Source organism: Scyliorhinus canicula, chromosome 5, assembly GCF_902713615.1.
Source record: "Scyliorhinus canicula chromosome 5, sScyCan1.1, whole genome shotgun sequence".
Classification (NCBI taxonomy): domain Eukaryota; kingdom Metazoa; phylum Chordata; class Chondrichthyes; order Carcharhiniformes; family Scyliorhinidae; genus Scyliorhinus; species Scyliorhinus canicula.
In genome coordinates, this window is record NC_052150.1 from 203203297 (window position 1) to 203221712 (window position 18416).

Sequence of the window (18416 nt, forward strand, 5' to 3'; positions counted from 1 at the left end):
GTTGTATTTGCTGCAGATTTCATTTTGTTTCTTGTTATATATAATCAGTAATTGTGTTTAAACTTACAACCCTGGTGGCTGTAATTATTTGACAGCCAAGGGCCAAAGATTTTGGGTATTTTTCTCAGAATTTTTAAATTTAGAGTACCCAATTCATTTTCTCCAATTAAGGGGCAATTTAACATGGCCAATCCACCTACCCTGCATATTTTTGGGTTATGGGGGTGAAACCCACACAAACACGGGGAGAGTGTGCAAACTCCAGTGACCCAGAGCCGGGATCGAACCTGGGACCTTAGTGCCGTGAGACAGCAGTGCTAACCACTGCACCACCATGCTGCCCTTAAGAATTATTGTTTAATTCACTTGTGCTGTGACTCTGGGGCGAATGGGGTGGAAATGACCGTGCATCAGCCGAGTGTGTCGTAACACTAACGATGACCACACACAAAGCCATCATTGATTGTCACAAAAGCCCATCTGGTTGACTAACGCCCTTTAGCGAAGGAAACCTGCCATCTTTAATGCTCTGGCCTATATGTGATTCCAGATCCACAGCAATGTGGTTGACTCTTAAATGCCCTCTGAAATGGCTTGGCAAGCCACTTAGTTCAAGAGCAATTAGGGATGGGCAATAAATATTGTTCCAGCCAGCGACACCCATGTCCCATGAATTGATTTTTCAAAATAAGGAGCATGCCGAGGGTCAAGCAACAAAAATAACCAATTATGGCTGAGGGCATAAATAATTCCATTCAAAAATAAACTCCGTTCAAATCAAATCTGTCATGCTCCAGCCTTTTGAATAACTCATTCCTAATTAAATGCACTTGCATCACTCAAGGCACTCAAGTCATTGATGTACATTTGGAACCTTGAGCAGTGTTTGTAAATCAGTACTCAAAGAACTGAAATTGATTCTTGCCCCCTGGCAGAAGTCATAGATAACTGGGCACAAGTGTGACGTGGGCTGGGTAAGTTATGGAGGGAGGAATTCTTCTGGCTGTGTGGGCAATAAATGTGGTAAAATTGCCTGCACTTCCTGTCTATATGACAGCAAATGATTTGCAACTATTTATGTGCCTTAATCTATTGCCAGTGCTTGCTTGAACCATCCGATGGTACAGGTGGAGCCTTGGCTCAAGAAACAACTATCCCATAACGAATACGTGTTTGAATAACTAAACAGCTTCCCCCAAATCCCCCATTTCCACGCTCCAGAATTGAGTGATATTTCCAAGTCAATATGAGTGCAAAAGGGAGAAGGGTAAAGGTGACGTGTCAGAAAATATTTTGCTACTGAGTGAGGAAAAGAGAACGTTCACCGAATCCTGTCATTCTGCTAAGCCTGTTTCTTCATCTTTTACCCGCATCATTCATTGCCGTAAATTATAGATCGAATTGAATTGATGCTAACAAATGTATGCTAGAATATCAATTTAAAAATCAATGATATCCTAGCAACTTTCCGCTCCCACTCGCGGCAGGGGCATTGAGTTTGGCTTGACAGGAAATATCAGTTTCCCGCCAGCTGAAAAATAGTTTGGAATTTTGCTCTCCTGACTTTCAAGGCAGGTAAAAGGTAAGTCGCGGTTCTCACTGAGCAATTTCAGGAACAAAATTCGCATTCATTTGCATCACTTGAATGCCCATTAAAAAGCCATCTTGCCAGCATCATGTTCCCCCTCCAAATGACACGCTCCGCCTGTGGATAATTAGCATTTCCGTTTTTTTAACAGAATTTTACAATGCAGAAGGAGGCCATTCGGCCCATCGAGTCTGCACCGGCTCTTTTTGAAAGAGCACCCTATCCAAGCCCACACCCCCACCCTATCCCCATAACTCAGTAACCCCACCCAACACTGACGGCAATTTTTGGACACTAAGGGCAATTTAGCATGGCCAATCCACCTAACCTGCACATCTTTGGACTGTGGGAGGAAACCGGAGCACCCGGAGGAAACCCACGCACCACACGGGGAGAACGTGCAGACTCCACACAGACAGTGACCCAAGCCGGGAATCGAACCTGGGACCCTGGAGCTGTGAAGCAATTGTGCTATCCACAATGCTACCGTGCTGCTCTTTTGCGACCATGCACTGTGAAGTTACGCTGTGATGCTTCTGTTTCACGAAGCGTGCACCTGGCGAACATCAATTCATCCATGGCTTGGAGGTCAGCAGATACTGTTCTCATCTTCCTTTAATACCATCACTGCTGCACAGTGGGTGCCTGTAGCACAAGCTGCACCAAGGCTGGGCACGGGAAGAATGGCCAATGGTCCGGGGTGAGATGAAGATAGGAATGGGAGCGCAGGCAGAACAAGAGGGGAGGGTGAGAGGGAGACAGGACTAGTGGGGTGCAGAAGGTGAGAGAGGAGGGTGGGATGGAGTCAGAACTAGAGTTGGTCAAGGCGCAGAGTGGAAGAATGAAGGAGCGTCCAGGGACAAATGTTCAAAAATTGTCTGGGGAAGGCATATGTGCTTTTGGGGCATATTGTTTGCTTTGCTTCAGTCTTAGGTGGGGAAAGGCCTCTCTGGGCAGTGACAGTCATTCACAGAACAGTACGTCGGGTGTGGACAGTCAACTAAGTCATTTGATCCTGGTGGTTTGAGACATGCTATTGGGAGTCAGTAGGCACAATAAAGTTCAGGGGAGGCACCTGTATTCTGTATGTCCCTGGTTGAATATTCATGGATGGGAGGGTATTGGATAGTTTCATGTACAGGGGAGGGTCTCAGAACTTAAGGATGCATTTGCCCTCAAGAAGGTGAGGGATCAGATCAACAAAAGGGCATTGGGACATCAACATTAAAGAGTTCAGGGGAGGGAGCAGGAATATCCACATGAACAATGATGGTGTCAAGGGTAACAGAGGGAGGCTGAATAATTGCAGGAGGAATGATAATTAGAAGATGGTGACTATGGAGGATGATAGGAGGAACTTGGTGGATGATGTGGGAGGTTGGAAGCAGGTCGCACTCACAAATGCTTGGATTCAATGATCAGTGAATAACAAGCTTGAAAAAAATCGATGTAGGAGGGGGTCTCAAGGTGTGTGGGATGGGCTCAGGCCAATTGAAAGATCCTCCTATTAATTTTCTGCTCAAATCATGGAGAATATATGGCTCAGTTGAGTGCTGGACTCGAGGATCTAATGCACAATGAATGAGCCTTGCTCCTTTGCCAAGAGTGTGCATTCAGGGCGAGAATGCATTAAGCCTTGGTGCTGCAGTGCAGTTAGTCTTAATGACCATCAGATCCTCCCAGAGGCATATGGAAAGGGAAGGAGGATCAAACAATCAAGGGCCATGGCTGCTGCACAGAAGTTAAATGGACTCTACGAATCTGACTCTTCCCTTGGAGTGGGGATTACTTGCTTCCACACGGAAATGTGTTCTGAGGTGACTGAGGAGTCCAGTGCACAATCTACAGTTTCTGTCACCGTGGGGCAGAGGGAAGTCGGAGGCGGGTGGGTGCAGTCCTCGGGTTGCCACAAATTCCTTTCGCTGTCGACACCCATCTTCAGCCTAGTATCAGCTCCTTCTGGGAAACATTTTCTCCACAACAGAACCCCCCCCCCCCCCCCCCCCCCGGCGAGCGATCAACGATGCGAAGGCCAAAACATCTGGCAGTGCCAAGTTGTCTGGGTGCCAGGTTGCCCATGCTGGGGATCAGGCCCGGGGGTGCCCTGCCCTTAAGAAGTAGGGTGAGTGGACCACCTTCCTTGAAGACCCGCTAAACGGTAAGCTGGGAGGTTGCGGCGGCCACAGTGGGATATCAAGTGATTGGGTGGCATTTAAAAATTGCGGCCGATCTCAGATCTCCAGTGCAAGAAGGGAGCGAAGCGCAGCCTCTCCACAGAGGCTCCCCCCCCCCCCCCCCCCCCCCCCCCCAATCTTTGAGCCAGGAAGTCCAGAAAAGGCTGCCATTGTTTATAGAACCCTTGTATTGATCCTCTCAGGGCAAATTTGACCCTTTCCAATTTTATAAATCCCGCCATGTCACTGATCCAGGTCTCCACCCTTGGGGGCCTCGCATCCTTCCACTGCAGCAAGATCCTCCGCCGGGCTACTAGGGACGCAAAGGCCAGGACACCGGCCTCTTTCGCCTCCTGCACTCCTGGCTCTACCGCAACTCCAAAAATCGCGAGTCCTCACCCTGGTTTGACCCTGGATCCAACCACCCTCGACACCAGCTCCGCCACCCCCTTCCAGAATTCTTCCAGTGCCGGGCATGCCCAGAACATATGGGCATGATTAGCTGGACTCCCCGAACACCTGGTGCACCTGTCCTCACCCCCAAAGAACCTACTCATCCTGGTCCCGGACATATGGGCCCGGTGCAGCACCTTAAATTGGATGAGACTAAGCCTCGCACATGAGGAGGAAGAATTAACTCTCTCCAAGGCATCCGCCCAAGTTCCGTCCTCTATCTGCTCCCCGAGTTCCTCCTCCCATTTAGCCTTCAGCTCCTCCACTGACGACTCCTCCACCTCCTGCATTACCTTATAGATGTCAGACACCTTCCCCTCTCCGACCCACACCCCCGAAAGCACTCTGTCCTTCGTCTCCTGCGAGGGCAGCAAAGGGAATCCCTCTACCTGTCGCCTAGCAAACGCCTTTACCTGCAGGTATCTGAACATGTTCCCTTGGGGAAGGCCAAATTTATCTTCCAGTTCCCCCAGGCCCGCAAACCTCCCGCCAATAAACAGGTCCCTCAATTTGCTGATGCCCGCCCTTTGCCACCCCCTAAATCCCCCATCCTTGTTCCCCGGGATGAACCGATGGTTGCCACCCAGTGGAGCCTGCATCGAGCCCCCTGTTTCCCCCCGATGCTGTCTCCATTGTCCCCAGATTCTTAGGGTCGCCGCCACCACCGGGCTCGTGGTAAACCTCTTAGGGGGGAGCGGCAACGGTGCCGTTACCATGGCACCTAGGCTCGTACCTCTGCATGACGCCATCTCCATTCTTTTCCACGCCGCCCCTCCCCCCTCCATCACCCATTTACGCACCATTGACACATTGGCTGCCCAATAGTACCCCAAAAGGTTGGGCAGCGCCAGCCCGCCTCTATCCCTTCCTCGCTCCAGGAACACCCTCTTCACTCTCGGAGTCCCATGTGCCCACACAAAGCTCAAAATACTGCTAGTCACTCTCCTAAAGAAGGCCCTGGGGATAAAGATGGGCAGGCACTGAAAGAGGAACAAGAACCACGGAAGCACCGTCATTTTGACGGACTGTACCCTCCCCGCCAATGACAATGGCAGCATGTCCCACCTCTTGAACTCCTCCTCCATCTAATCTACAAGTCTGGTGAAGTTATGCTTGTGAAGAGTCCCCCAGTCCCTGGCCACCTGCACCCCCAGGTACCTAAAGCTCTCCCCTGCCCGCCTAAGCGGGAGCCTACCAATTCCTTCCTCCTGGTCTCCAGGGTGCACCACAAACACCTCGCTCTTGCCTAAATTTAATTTATAACCTGAAAAGTTCCCAAACTCGGCTAGTAACTCCATCACTCCCGGCATCCCTCCCACCGGGTCCGCCACATATAGTAACAGGTCATCGGCATACAACGACAGCCTATGTTCCTCTCCACCTCGCACCAAGCCTCTCCACCTCTCTGAATCCCTCAACGCCATCGCCAGCGGCTCGATTGCCAGTGCAAACAACAAGGGGGACAGGGGGCAACCCTGCCTGGTCCCTCGGTAAAGCCGGAAGTACTCCGACCTCCTCCTATTCGTGGCCACGCACGCCATCGTGGCCTCATATAGCAGCCTCACCCATCTAATAAACCCTTCACCAAATCCAAACCTCCCCAACACCTCCCATAGGTACCCCCACTCCACTCTATCGAAGGCCTTCTCCGCATCCAGCGCCACCACTCTCTCTGCCTCCCCCTCAATCGCCAGCATCATGATGACATTCAACAATCTCCGCACATTCGTGTTCAACTGCCTTCCCTTCACAAAACCTGTCTGGTCCTCGTGCACAACCCCTGGCACACAGTCCTCTATCCTGATGGCCAGGATTTTTGCCAGCACCTTAGCATCCACGTTGAGGAGAGATATGGGCCTGTATGAACCACACTGCTGGGGGTCCTTGTCCTTCTTTAAAATTAACGAGATCAGCACCCGCGACATCGTCGGGGGCAAAGTCCCCCCCTCCCACGCTTTGTTGAGTGTCCGCACCAGCAAGGGGCCCACTAGGTCCACAAACTTTTTATAAAATTTCACCGGGAACCCATCCGGCCCCGGTACCTTCCCTGACTGCATCTGCCCGATCCCCTTAACTAGCTCCTCCAGCTCAATCGGCGCACCCAACCCCTCCACCTTCGGGAAAGAAAGCCCGTCAAGGAACCTCTCCATTCCCCTCCTCTCCCCCATTGGCTCCGACCGGTACAGTTCCCCGTAAAAGTCCTTGAAGACCTCATTCACCTCTACCCCCTTCCGCACCACACTCCCACTCTTGTCTCTCACTCCAGCAATTTCCTTAGCCACATCCCGCTTGCGGAGCTGGTGAGCCAGCATCCTACTCGCCTTTTCACCATGTTCGTACACTGCCCCTTGTGCCTTCCTCCACTGTACCTCCGCCTTTCTAGTGGTCAGCAAATCAAATTTAGCCTGCAGGCTGCGCCTCTCCCCCAATAGTCCCTCCTCTGGTGCCTCTGCATACCTCCTGTCCACCTCCAGCATCTTTCCCACCAGTCTATCCCTCTCACTCCTCTCGCTCCTCTCCCTATGTGCCCGGATGGATATCAGCTCCCCACGGATTACTGCCTTCAGGGCTTCTCAGACCATCCCCACCTGAACCTCCCCCGTATCATTCACCTCAAGGTACCCCTCAATACTTGCCCGGACCCTCCTACACACCTCCTCCTCCGCCAACAAACCCACATCCAACCGCCACAACGGACGTTGGTCCCCGCACCTCCCCCATCTCCAACTCTATCCAATGCGGAGCGTGGTCGGAGATTGCAATGGCCGAATACTCGGCCTCCTCCACTCTCGGAATCAGTCCCCTACTCACCACGAAGAAATCTATTCGAGAGTAGACCCTATGTACGTGGGAGAAGAAAGAGTACTCGCGTGCCCTCGGCCTCACAAACCTCCATGGATCCACTCCACCCATCTGATCCATAAACCCTCTCAGTACCTTGGCCGCCGCCGGCCTCCTACCCGTCCTAGAGCTGGACCGATTCAGTGAAGGATCCAACACCGTATTGAAGTCCCCCCCCATGATCAGACCTCCCGCCTCCAGATCCGGGATCCGTCCCAACATACGCCTCATAAAGCCCGCATCGTCCCAATTTGGGGCATACACACTGACCAGTACCACCTTCTCTCCTTGTAGCCTGCCCCTAACCATAATATACCTACCCCCCTTATCCGCCACCACCTCCGATGCCTCAAACAACACATTTTTCCCCACCAGAATCGCCACTCCCCGGTTCTTCACATCCAACCCAGAGTGGAAAACCTGCCCCACCCATCCCTTCCTCAGGCGGACCTGGTCTGCCACCTTCAGGTGGGTCTCCTGAGGCATTGCCACATCTGCCTTTAGCCCCTTCAGATGAGCAAGTACCCTCCACCGCTTCACCGGCCCATTCAACCCTCTCGCATTCCAAGTGACCAACCGGATCAGTGGGCGTCCCATCCCCCTCCCCGTCGACTAGCCATAGCCCGTCGACTGCCCGCCCCAGGCCAGCACCCCCTGCCCGACCCAGTCCCCACAGCGACAACACCTCACCTCTGTCCCCCCAGCCCCCACCAGCTCCTTCTTGACCCTACCAGCAGCAACCCGGTATTCCCCTTTCCCCCCCTCCCTTCCCCCCCAGGCTAGGAACCCTGCCAGCCGCGAACCGTCCTCCATTGTACTTCCGTGGGTCAGCTAACTTCTGCTGACCCCGGAAACTCCCGCCAATAGCCCGAGCCCTCCCGAAGTGGGATCATCCCCCAATCTATCCCTCCTCCAGGCACTGCTCCAGCGCGGGGAAGAACCAGTTAAGGCCCCCTCCCCCCGTCACCGTCTCCACCCCCCAGCCCCGCAGCGCGGGAAACCAGAGGAAAGCCCGCGCTTTCGCACTGCCCCACCGCACCCTTCTGACGCAGCTCTAAAATATCAGCCCCACTCCATACCTCCAATCCGGCATAGAATACAACAAACCCCACCGACCCTCCCCGCAAGATACACAGCCCAAACAATGCCCCACAGCACAAAAACAAAAAACATAGCAGAACAACAGTTAGAAGCACGGTAGCATGGTGGTTAGCATAAATGCTTCACAGCTCCAGGGTCCCAGGTTCGATTTCCGGCTGGGTCACTGTCTGTGTGGAGTCTGCACGTCCTCCCCGTGTGTGCGTGGGTTTCCTCCGGGTGCTCCGGTTTCCTCCCACAGTCCAAAGATGTGCGGGTTAGGTGGATTGGCTATGCTAAAATTGCCCTTAGTGTCCTAAAAAATAAGGTTAATGGGGGGGGGGGGGTTGTTGGGTTACTGGTATAGGATGGATACGTTGACTTGAGTAGGGTGATCATTGCTCGGCACAACATCGAGGGCCGAAGGGCCTGTTCTGTGCTGTACAGTTCTAACACCCCCGTAAATAACCATATCAAAATTGCAAAAGTAAAACAAAAGAAAAAGAGAACACAGCAACAGCAGAGTCCAGCACTAATATATTACAGCCGACCTCGCAACCCCCAACCCCTAGTTCAAGTCCAGTTTCTCTGTTCGCACGAAGGCCCACGCCACCTCCGGGGAATCGAAATAATGTTGCCGGTCCGAATAAGTTACCCACAGGCGCGCGGGCTGCAACATTCCGAACTTTATCTTTTTTCTGTAAAGCACCTCTTTCGTCCGATTAAATCCAGACCGCCGCTCAGCCACCTCCGCACTCCAATCCTGGTAGATCCGTACTACCCCATTCTCCCACTTGCTGCTCTTCACCTTCTTGGCCCAGCGCAGCACGCACTCCCGATCACTGAACCGGTGGAACCTCACCAGCACCGCACGCGGGGGTTCATCTTCCTTAGGCCTCCTGGCCAGCCCCCTGTGCGCTCCCTCCAGCTCAAAGGGCAGATTGAAAGACCCGGCCCCCACTAGCGAGTTCAGCATTATAGCCACGTAGACTGTCAGGTCCGACCACTCTAGCCCCTCCGCAAGGCCCAAGATCTGCAGGTTTTTCCGCCTCATGCGGTGATCAAGCTCCTCGAAGCGTTCCTGCCACTTCTTGTGGAGTGCCTCGTGCCCCTCCACCTTACTCACGAGGACCACGGCCTCCTCCTCTCGTTCAGTGGCCTGCGTCTGCAACTCCTTGATGGCAGCACCCTGGGTGGACTGAATCTCTGACAGCCTTCTGTTCGTTTCCTGCAGAGAGCTCAGTACCTCAACCTTGAATTCTTTAAAGCAGCGCAGGAGATCAGCTTGTTGCTCCTGGGCCCACAGCCTCCACTCCTCTGGGGCTCCTCCGGCGGCCATCTTGGATTCCTTCCCCCGTTTTTTCTGAGGAGCTGCTGCCGTTTTTTCCCCCTTTCCACTCCGCGTTCGAGGCATGGACTGCGGGGAAAGTCGTTCAGCACACCTTCCCCCACCGGGCGACGTCGAAAAATTTCCGTTTTGGGCTCTCAAAAGAGCTGAAAAGTCTCTTTAAAACGGGAGCTCCCAAATGTGTGGCTTCCTACGTCACCGCAGCCACCGGAAGTCGTCAGGTGTTGAGCTTTGAAGTACAGTTTTGAGCTGCCTGCGAACAGACTAGCAGCTTTTCTCAAAGCAGTTTAGTTAAACAGATTTTGCCTGTGAATGGAACAGTAATTTCTGACAGGACGGGGCGGCATTTGGCGCAGTGGTTAGCACTGGGACTATGGTGCTGATGACCCGGATTTGAATCCCGGCCCTGGATCACTGTCCGTGTGGAGTTTGCTCATTCTCCCCGTGTCTGCGTGGGTTTCACCCCCACAACCCAAAAATGTACTGCTTAGGTGGATTGGCCATGCTAAATTGCCCCTTAATTTGAAAAAAATGATTGGGTACTCTAAATTTATTTTTAAAAATTCTGACAAGGTTGCCAAGCTGGTTCTTGAAGGATCTCTCTTTCTCAAAGCCGTTCATCCAAAACATCTCTATGCAGCAAATATTCCCGGGTCTGATAACTGCATTTAAAAGTTGATTGTGACCTGAGATGGGTTTTGCTTGAGTGGAGATAAAAGATTCCAGTTCGGAGTTAGTGTTTCATTTCATTGTTAAGCATGACATAACTGGTAATTATAAGCTATTTTCTTTCTGATGTTAAAGTTTGTTTTAATACTGGGTGAATAATAAAGTTTGTTTTAATATAACATATCCCCAGTTGTGTGTGGGGTCACTCCTGGAGCGAAGTATCCTTTCTGCACAGTCTTACAGATGAAACAAAATATTGGGGTTTCTTTCCTGTATCCCAGCAATTGTTGGGGGCTGGTCCGGGAATTAAAGCCACTGTGGACCTGTGTCTGTGAGGTGATTACCAGGTTGGTTACCTGAGCTCACAGCTAGGTCCCTCTGAGACGTGGGTATCTGTGCTGGTGGAACGTTCAGATTTATGCAGTGAAGGGTCTTCAGCTGATTTCTCCTCAGAAGTGGCTGGGGTTCTGTCTTCTTCTTGAGGAAGCCCTCCCCTTTTTCTTACTGGTACATAGAATGGAGAAACAAGAGACTTATTGATTGACTAAGCAGGGTCATGCATTAAAGATCACTCACAGTCATTGTCTGCACGCTGTCCATTTACACTGAATGCAGCCTCACTAGCTGTTTGGGGGAGGCCAATCTTGCCTTGCACGCAGGAACCATCCCTATCATCACCAGCCAATTCAGCAGCCAGCTCTTTGAACCTTGAGAGGGTCCGCAATTCTAGGTCACCGCTCTATTCCTTTGTCATGTGAGATCTTGTCCTGCATAAAAGCAGATGGATTGACTATGGATGAAAGAGCAGTTCAAAAGCATGCATTCATTTTATCTGTGAATATCCATTTACCGAATTATGCAGCAGGATCATAGAATCCCTGTAGTGCAGAAGATAGCCATGTGGTCCATTAAGTCTGCACTGACCCTTCAAATGAGCACTCTACCCATACCCACTTCCCCCTATTCCTGGAACCCCATAACCTAAGCTTCATGTACCTGGACACTAAGGGACAATTTATCATGGCCAATCTACCTAACTTGCACATCTTTGCATGGAAGCCATTTTGATGATTCACAACTGTTTTATTATGATACTATAGTTCAGTGCAAACACTGGTTTTCACTCCTCCCTTCTGGGTCTTCCTGTCCAGAAGCCAACCAACTGGGGAAACACCTATCTCTGAAGTACCAACTTCAATGACCATCACCCGCTCCCATTTCATTTTGAAACTGGACCTCGTTTACTCTGAAAGGAACCTGCATTTTAAATGTTGGCATACATCTCTGTTGTGTCTGCAGAGCCCTCCCCAGTAAGGAATTAAGATGCCATTTGTGCAGGTTCTTACATGAGATGGTAAACTTAAAGTGGCTGTGAAACATTCAGTGCTGATGTCCTATCTGCCGGTTGTGTGTGGAATCACTGTGAACTCGAACGCTATGACTGCCTGATAACCGAACGAGAGTGTGTGTTTGGAGTGCATCAAAGTTTCAACTGGCAAAGTGGAGAAGATCATTTATGTGTTTGTGGACCTGCACAGCAGTCCTTTTCTGAGTGTCACGGGCACTAACCTCCCTGGTGACCTCCTCCCAGACAGGCATGATCAGATGGGAGAACTTCCTGTTCCCATCCCATGGAAAGAGGACTTTCCTGGATGACTTGGAGTAGAATTCCGAGGAAGCCTTCACTTCACTGTGGTGCAGATCGTTTGCTTCTCTTCGGGGCTATTGCTTTCCTCCCCACCTCCAGCGAGCGATTGCCTGCCTTGATGCTGCTTAATAATAATTTATAATACTATAAAAATCTTTATTGTCACAAGTAGGCTTACATTAACACTGCAATGAAGTTACTGTGAAAAGCCCCTAGTCGTCACATAAATGTAGTGCCTGGAGATAACGGAGGGGTGGACAAATTCCTGCCCCTCCCCCAGGTGTCATAAGATTCACCAATCTCCTCGCTGGTGCATAAATAATGAGCTAAAAAGCATAATATCATACCAGGTTCAGCTGCCCTGCAACCCAAGGGGAACCACGCCTCCTTTCCTGACCATCACCGGATTTAGTCTCCAGAATGGAAAATTCCACCCTGTGTGATAATGAACCTATCCACACAGTTTATTCATCCAAAACTGGAATGATGAGTAGTTCTTCGCAAGTAGCCATGGAGAAGGAGCAGGATGAGAAAGGGGTGGAAATAATGAACACCATGGTGCTGAGGAGGGATGGAGAGAATTAGCGGAAGACAGGTGAACACCATGGATTGAGAAAGGGGTGGAGGCTAGAGCATCATGGGTTGAAGAACAAATGGACATCATAAAAAGAATGGGTTAGACAAGGGATGGAGGCCAGAGACCCATAGGTTGATGAAGAAATTACATACATAGAATATTCAGTGCAGAAGGAGGCCATTCGGCCCTTCGAGTCTGCACCGACCCACTTAAGCCCTCACTTCCACCCTATCCCCCAAACCCAATAACCCCTTCTAACCTTTTTGGACACTATGGGCAATTTAGCACGGCCAATCCACCTAACCTGCACGTCTTTGAACTGTGGGAGGAAACCGGAGCACCCGGAGAAAACCCACGCAGACACGGGGAGAATGTGCAAACTCTGCACAGACAGTGACCCAGCGGGGAATTGAACCTGGGACCTTGGCGCTGTGAAACCACAGTGCTAACCACTATGCTACCATGCTGTCCCTTAATGGGCAGGATAAATACCTTACACCAAGGAAGGGATCATGTATTGAGGCGATGTTGAAGACCATGAGCTCCATAGCCTGAAAAGACATCAGAAGTGTCAAGAATTGATGAGGCATGGAGATGCTGAGCACCATGGATTGAGATGGATGCATGAGTACTATTTTCTCATAAGCGGGTAGACACAGTGAACCCCAATGGTTGAAGTGCAGGGACTGTCCAGGAGCACCATGCACTGAAAAAGAGATGTACAACATAAATACCATGGAATGGGGCAGCACAAGTGGATAGCACTGTGGCTTCACATCGTCAGGGTCCCAGGTTTGATTCTCCGTTGGGTCACTGTGCGGAGTCTGCACGTTCTCCCCGTGTCTGCGTGGGTTTCCTCCGGGTGCTTCGGTTTCCTCCCACAGTCCAAAGACATGCAGGTTAGGTGGATTAGCCACGATAAATTGCCCTTAGTGACCAAAAATGTTAGGAGGGGTTATTGGGTTACGGGCATAGGGTGGAAGTGAGGGCTTAAGTGGGTCGGTGCAGGCTCGATGGGCCAAATGGCCTCCTTCTGCACTGTATGTTCTATGAATGAGCACCATAGATTGAGAAGGCAAATGGCACCACAAATACTGTTACTGGCAGCTAATATTTAAGGAGGATAGAAATAGAAAATCGCTTATTGTCACGAGTAGGCTTCAATGAAGTTACTGTGAAAAGCCCCTAGTCGCCACATTCCGGCACCTGTCCTGGGAGGCTGGTACGGGAATCAAACCGTGCTGCTGGCCTGCTTGGTCTGCTTTAAAAGCCAGCGATTTAGCCCAGTGAGCTAAACCAGCCCCTATGGCAGAGTTGATAAGAGAACAGCTGCAGAGTGTTTGCAACATAGTGTTTGGGGCTAAAGGGATCAAGGGATATGGGGAGAAGGATGGATCAGGGTACTGAACATGATCATAATGATTGGTGGAGCAGGCTCAAAGGGCCGAATGGCCTCCTGCTTCCATTTTATATGTATCTAAGAAAGACACCAACAAGCATTTAGCCCATCAGGCCCATTTTGTGTTTTGCTTGATATGAGCCTCCTCGTATCGTTCATTTAAGATCATCAACGTATCCTTCTTCATCTAACCCTGTCAACATGTTGATCGTTCTCCAGCAGTAAAGAGACATGGACCAGGTAAATAATTCTTGTCATTCACATAGGGCTATGCTAAATGATGGGGTAACATTGTTGTTGTGGATCAAAGTCAATGGCACATAGCTTGAAGTGAAACAGCGTCACCGTCTTGAACTTGTCTCTGCTTAGTGATGAAGAGCCTGTTCATGTTTTATGCGGTGTGATGACTTGCTCACTCAATTAATGCCGAACTGTTTTAACTCACTTTTTAAATGTCATTTTCAATTTAACTCACCTGGCAGTCTTTTTTTAAAAATTGTTTAGAGCTACAAAAGAAAAGATTGCAAGTGAGGAAGATTATAAAGATTATAAAGGGGCAGATGATGGTGACCTGCAAGGATTCGAGTCGCTCCATCAATACCTTCAGCTTCTCAGTGCTTTATCACAGCCAGCTAATCCCATGCCATCTCATAAGACCAGAACTGACAAGGTTTGTATTGATTTTCATTTCTCCCTTTCTAAAATGGTCAGAAATATATAACTGGCTTGGACAGTTACTGCCACATGAAACCATAAAATGCATTACAATGTGTAGCAGTGATAGTTCTTTATTAATGACAAGAATACAGGAGTTGTCTATTCCGCAGTCCTTTTGTGAAGCAGACATCAAAGGGTGGCAGTGAGTTATTCTGTGGCCCAAGTCTCTCTCTCACACTTCAATGCTGCATATTCATGCCCTACACATCCCTGTTCCCTTTCCCTTTGTTCATTGGTGCATTGATTTTAAGATCCTCTAATTTTCCATGGCGTTTCCCCACCCTATTTCAGTAACCGCTCTAGTTATTGCATCCCAGCCAGCCCCCCCACCACAACACACACACACACACACCCTCCGTTCTTTTGATACTGGATTGCTGTTTGTGACTTCCTCCCCCTCGTCAGCTCCCACTATCAGGGTCTGCCATGACCTTGTTAAATATGTCGCTGTCTTCCAGAACTAATGTGCCTCACTAGCTCTGTCCTTGACTTCAAAGCTTTCTATAAACCCATCTTCCCTAGTCTACCTTTGATCTACCCAACTGAATTCCTTCTTTCTGCTTAGGCCATTCTCCTGTGAGTACTTATTTCTGGCTGCAATTTTGTCTTTTTTCATTACTGCTCAGAACTAGTTGGATGCTGAGCATAGAACATAGAACATAGAACAGTACAGCACAGAACAGGCCCTTCAGCCCTCAATGTTGTGCCGAGCCATGATCACCCTACTCAAACCCACGTATCCACCCTATACCCGCAACCCAACAACCCCCCCTTAACCTTACTTTTATTAGGACACTACGGGCAATTTAGCATGGCCAATCCACCTAACCCGCACATCTTTGGACTGTGGGAGGAAACCGGAGCACCTGGAGGAAACCCACGCACACAGGGGGAGGACGTGCAGACTCCACACAGACAGTGACCCAGCCGGGAATCGAACCTGGGACCCTGGAGCTGTGAAGCATTTATGCTAACCACCATGCTACCCTAGTGTTCACAAAATCTTGTAGGTCCCTTTAATTTCATCCTTGTCCACTTTAACATCATTCAAGTGTTGTCCATTTTTGTTCCTCCACAACTTTGAATTGTACTACAGATCTTTTATTCATAGGAGCATCAGATAATTCTTAGGGTTCACCAAAGTAGTGCTATTAAAAAGAACTTCAATTTATAAAAAACACTTCTATAATATCTCTTATAAATGTCCCATATAGATTCAGCTACAATGAATTGATTTGCATTTCAGACAGTGGTGTTTTGCAGGTAAGCTACTTTTGAATGCATCAATGTTCCACAAACAGCAGCAAGCCAAGTGACTAATTAATTACTTCTGGTGTCGCTTGATGAAGGAATGTTGTCCATGATTCCAATTTTCTCTTGAAGTAATGTTCACAGAAACTTCAGCTGTTCGGCTGGTTAAGGTTCATATTAAATGTCTCCTCCAAAGATTGACGCCTCTCTGTCAGTGCAGAAGTGTCAGCCTAGAATACAAATTCAAATCCCTGAGTGGACCTGGAGCCTCCTGGCTCTGAAGCAAACACCTGAGCTGAGTTATTATTTTGTCAAAAGCTTTGCTCTCTGTCTGAGAGTTGGTGGATCATACAAGGGGGCTGCGTCACTGGGAACTAATGTCTGCCGCAATATTTTGGCCAAACATTACTCCCAGTGTTCACGGAGAAGGATAAAATTGGAGAATGCTTTGCATAATAAGACTGATAAATTAGGATGTAGAAGGTGGGGAACAAACAACCAGTTATAGAGAAAATAAACACAAGAAGGGGAAATTTTCACTTACATCTCAGATGTGCAGCTGTAGAACCCAGCTGATTGTCCCCAGAGATTTCACCAGTGAGGAAGAATTGATACATAAACTTGATGATACCAACTGTAGATGGCAGATGGAAGAAATGTAAATGCCAATGATTTGACCACTATTTCACTCACAAATCCATGTTTTACCACCCAGAGGAAGGAAACAATTCCAGGTTGGGAAGTGCAGATGTGGAAAACTGAGCAATGTAATTTTTACACAGACCATTCAAATCGAGAGTCCTCATGGACTATCCTCCCCCTTTAAATAAATATACAGATAGTAAGGATTAGCAATCTGGATTTTATTCACCTAGATTAGCTTGTTGATAATGATTTTATTGAGAACCAACAGCATGTTCTGATGAATCGCAAACCATATTGTCTTATTTATGTTTCATGACAGAGTGAGACGGCTCAATCGGACTCTTCCTTGGATGAACTTCTCCAAAGACACAGAGGGAAAACGTCATCAAACCATGACATTGCATTTCATCATCCCTACCCTGACAATGAACATGCTCAATCCAGGCCCTTAAGTCAAGTCCAGCAGCAAGGAGGTCATCTTCAGTCACAAGAGGGCTTTCCTGTTAATGAGCACCTCGACAACAAGCAACTGGTAGCACTACTGGAGAGTTATTTGAGACAGAAACTGGCCGCAAGGGGAAATGATTTGTCAGTCAACCCAGATGTCTGGCAGCAGGAAGGTGAAAATAAAGAGAGCCAGGGATGGCCTCCAAGAAGTGAGCTGCTCCATTGGAAAGCTCATGACAGACGGCCAGAGCTGAAAGAGGAGAAAGCATTATATAAATCCAGCGCCAGTAAAATCAATGGAAAAAACCCACTGAGTAACATGGATGGTACGTATGAAAATATAAGAGAAAATATTTGCTGAGACAGTATAAAGGTTTTGAGGTTACAAAATGGGAACATGCATACACCTAATTAAGTCTCATGTCAATATCATTATCAGGCAGGTAGCACGATTTTTTCAGTCAATTTCATTGCCCTTTAACCTTTTCAGGCCTCGGTGCATGCTTAGAAGCCCAAAAGCTTTGAACTGTATTGTTTACATTCAATTTCATGGTCCATTGCCTTTTATAATCTTTTTGATTGACAGGTGTAAGCTAGTTCAAAGGAAGTATTGGCATTGTTCGTTTATATTGCTCGTCGGGGGTCCATTCACTCTGCTTTCTCTTTTGGGCAGGTGTTCTGTCGAAACAGTTTTTTTTTAAAGAGGCTGTCTCTTTGTTCTGAAGAACTTCCTAGAAAGGGCAGATGTAGCACTGAAACTTGACATGCTGAAAGACAGTTTAATAAACTTCAAGGCTACAGATGGGCGGACCCCCATCCCAGAAAAGACCCCTGACCTGCGCTCCTCATTCCCAGCCCAAGCTTCCCCAAACTCCATCTGTTCTCCAGGGCCTCCTCGACACCCTGGAGGCAAGTGTTTGGAGGGTACTAACCCCATTGTGATCCCTCCACCCCAGAAGGTGCCAAGGGATGGGGCATTGCCAAGGGGCAGGGTCTGAAGGGGAGAACTGAGTGAAAGGTGGAGGGGTTGAATGTGGGAATTGAGGGGTGGGGGTCCTGATGGAGGGGAGGGACTGAGGGACAGCGCCTGAAGGCAGGGAACTGAGGTGGGGCAGGAAATATGGGGGACTGAGTGGAGGATCAGAAGGGGGGGCATTTAGCGAGTCCATGACGGGGTGTTGCGGGACCTGTCTGTGTTTAGGCCAACGTAAAACCTGATACTCTGAAAAAAAGTTTCTCAGTGTCATTGAACGGCACATGAGCATCGCTTCCCGTGGTAGCGGGAAACACTCCCGATTACCCGCTGGCGGGAGCACTTAGAGTCAAAGTGTGATAATTGCGGCCACTGTTCGCCCTTCCGCACACTTCCAGGCTCTAAAAGAATTGTTCAATTAGTCCCCAAATATTGATCCATTCTCTTTTAAAATCTATTAAGGTCTTTTGTTCTAGCTTTGTGTAAAGAAAAATGTTGACAGGTAAATTGCAGTACATTTAACCCCTGAATGGTCTTCAGGAGCTGGTCAAAGAGGGTGTTAGGGCAAATTGTGTGTCGGAGATATTTATTTTTAGTACAGCGAGTTTG

General features: G+C 49.2%; 1 protein-coding gene across 1 annotated transcript in view; it reads left to right on the plus strand.

Annotated features, from left to right (window-relative positions):
* LOC119966526 (receptor-type tyrosine-protein phosphatase N2-like) overlaps nucleotides 1-18416 on the plus strand; it is a 983927-nt gene that overhangs the window by 431749 nt on the left and 533762 nt on the right. The window contains exons 5-6 of the mRNA XM_038798374.1: nucleotides 14279-14444; nucleotides 16707-17160. Of these exons, the coding sequence (XP_038654302.1) occupies nucleotides 14279-14444; nucleotides 16707-17160 (620 nt within the window). The remainder of the gene's footprint in view (nucleotides 1-14278; nucleotides 14445-16706; nucleotides 17161-18416) is intronic.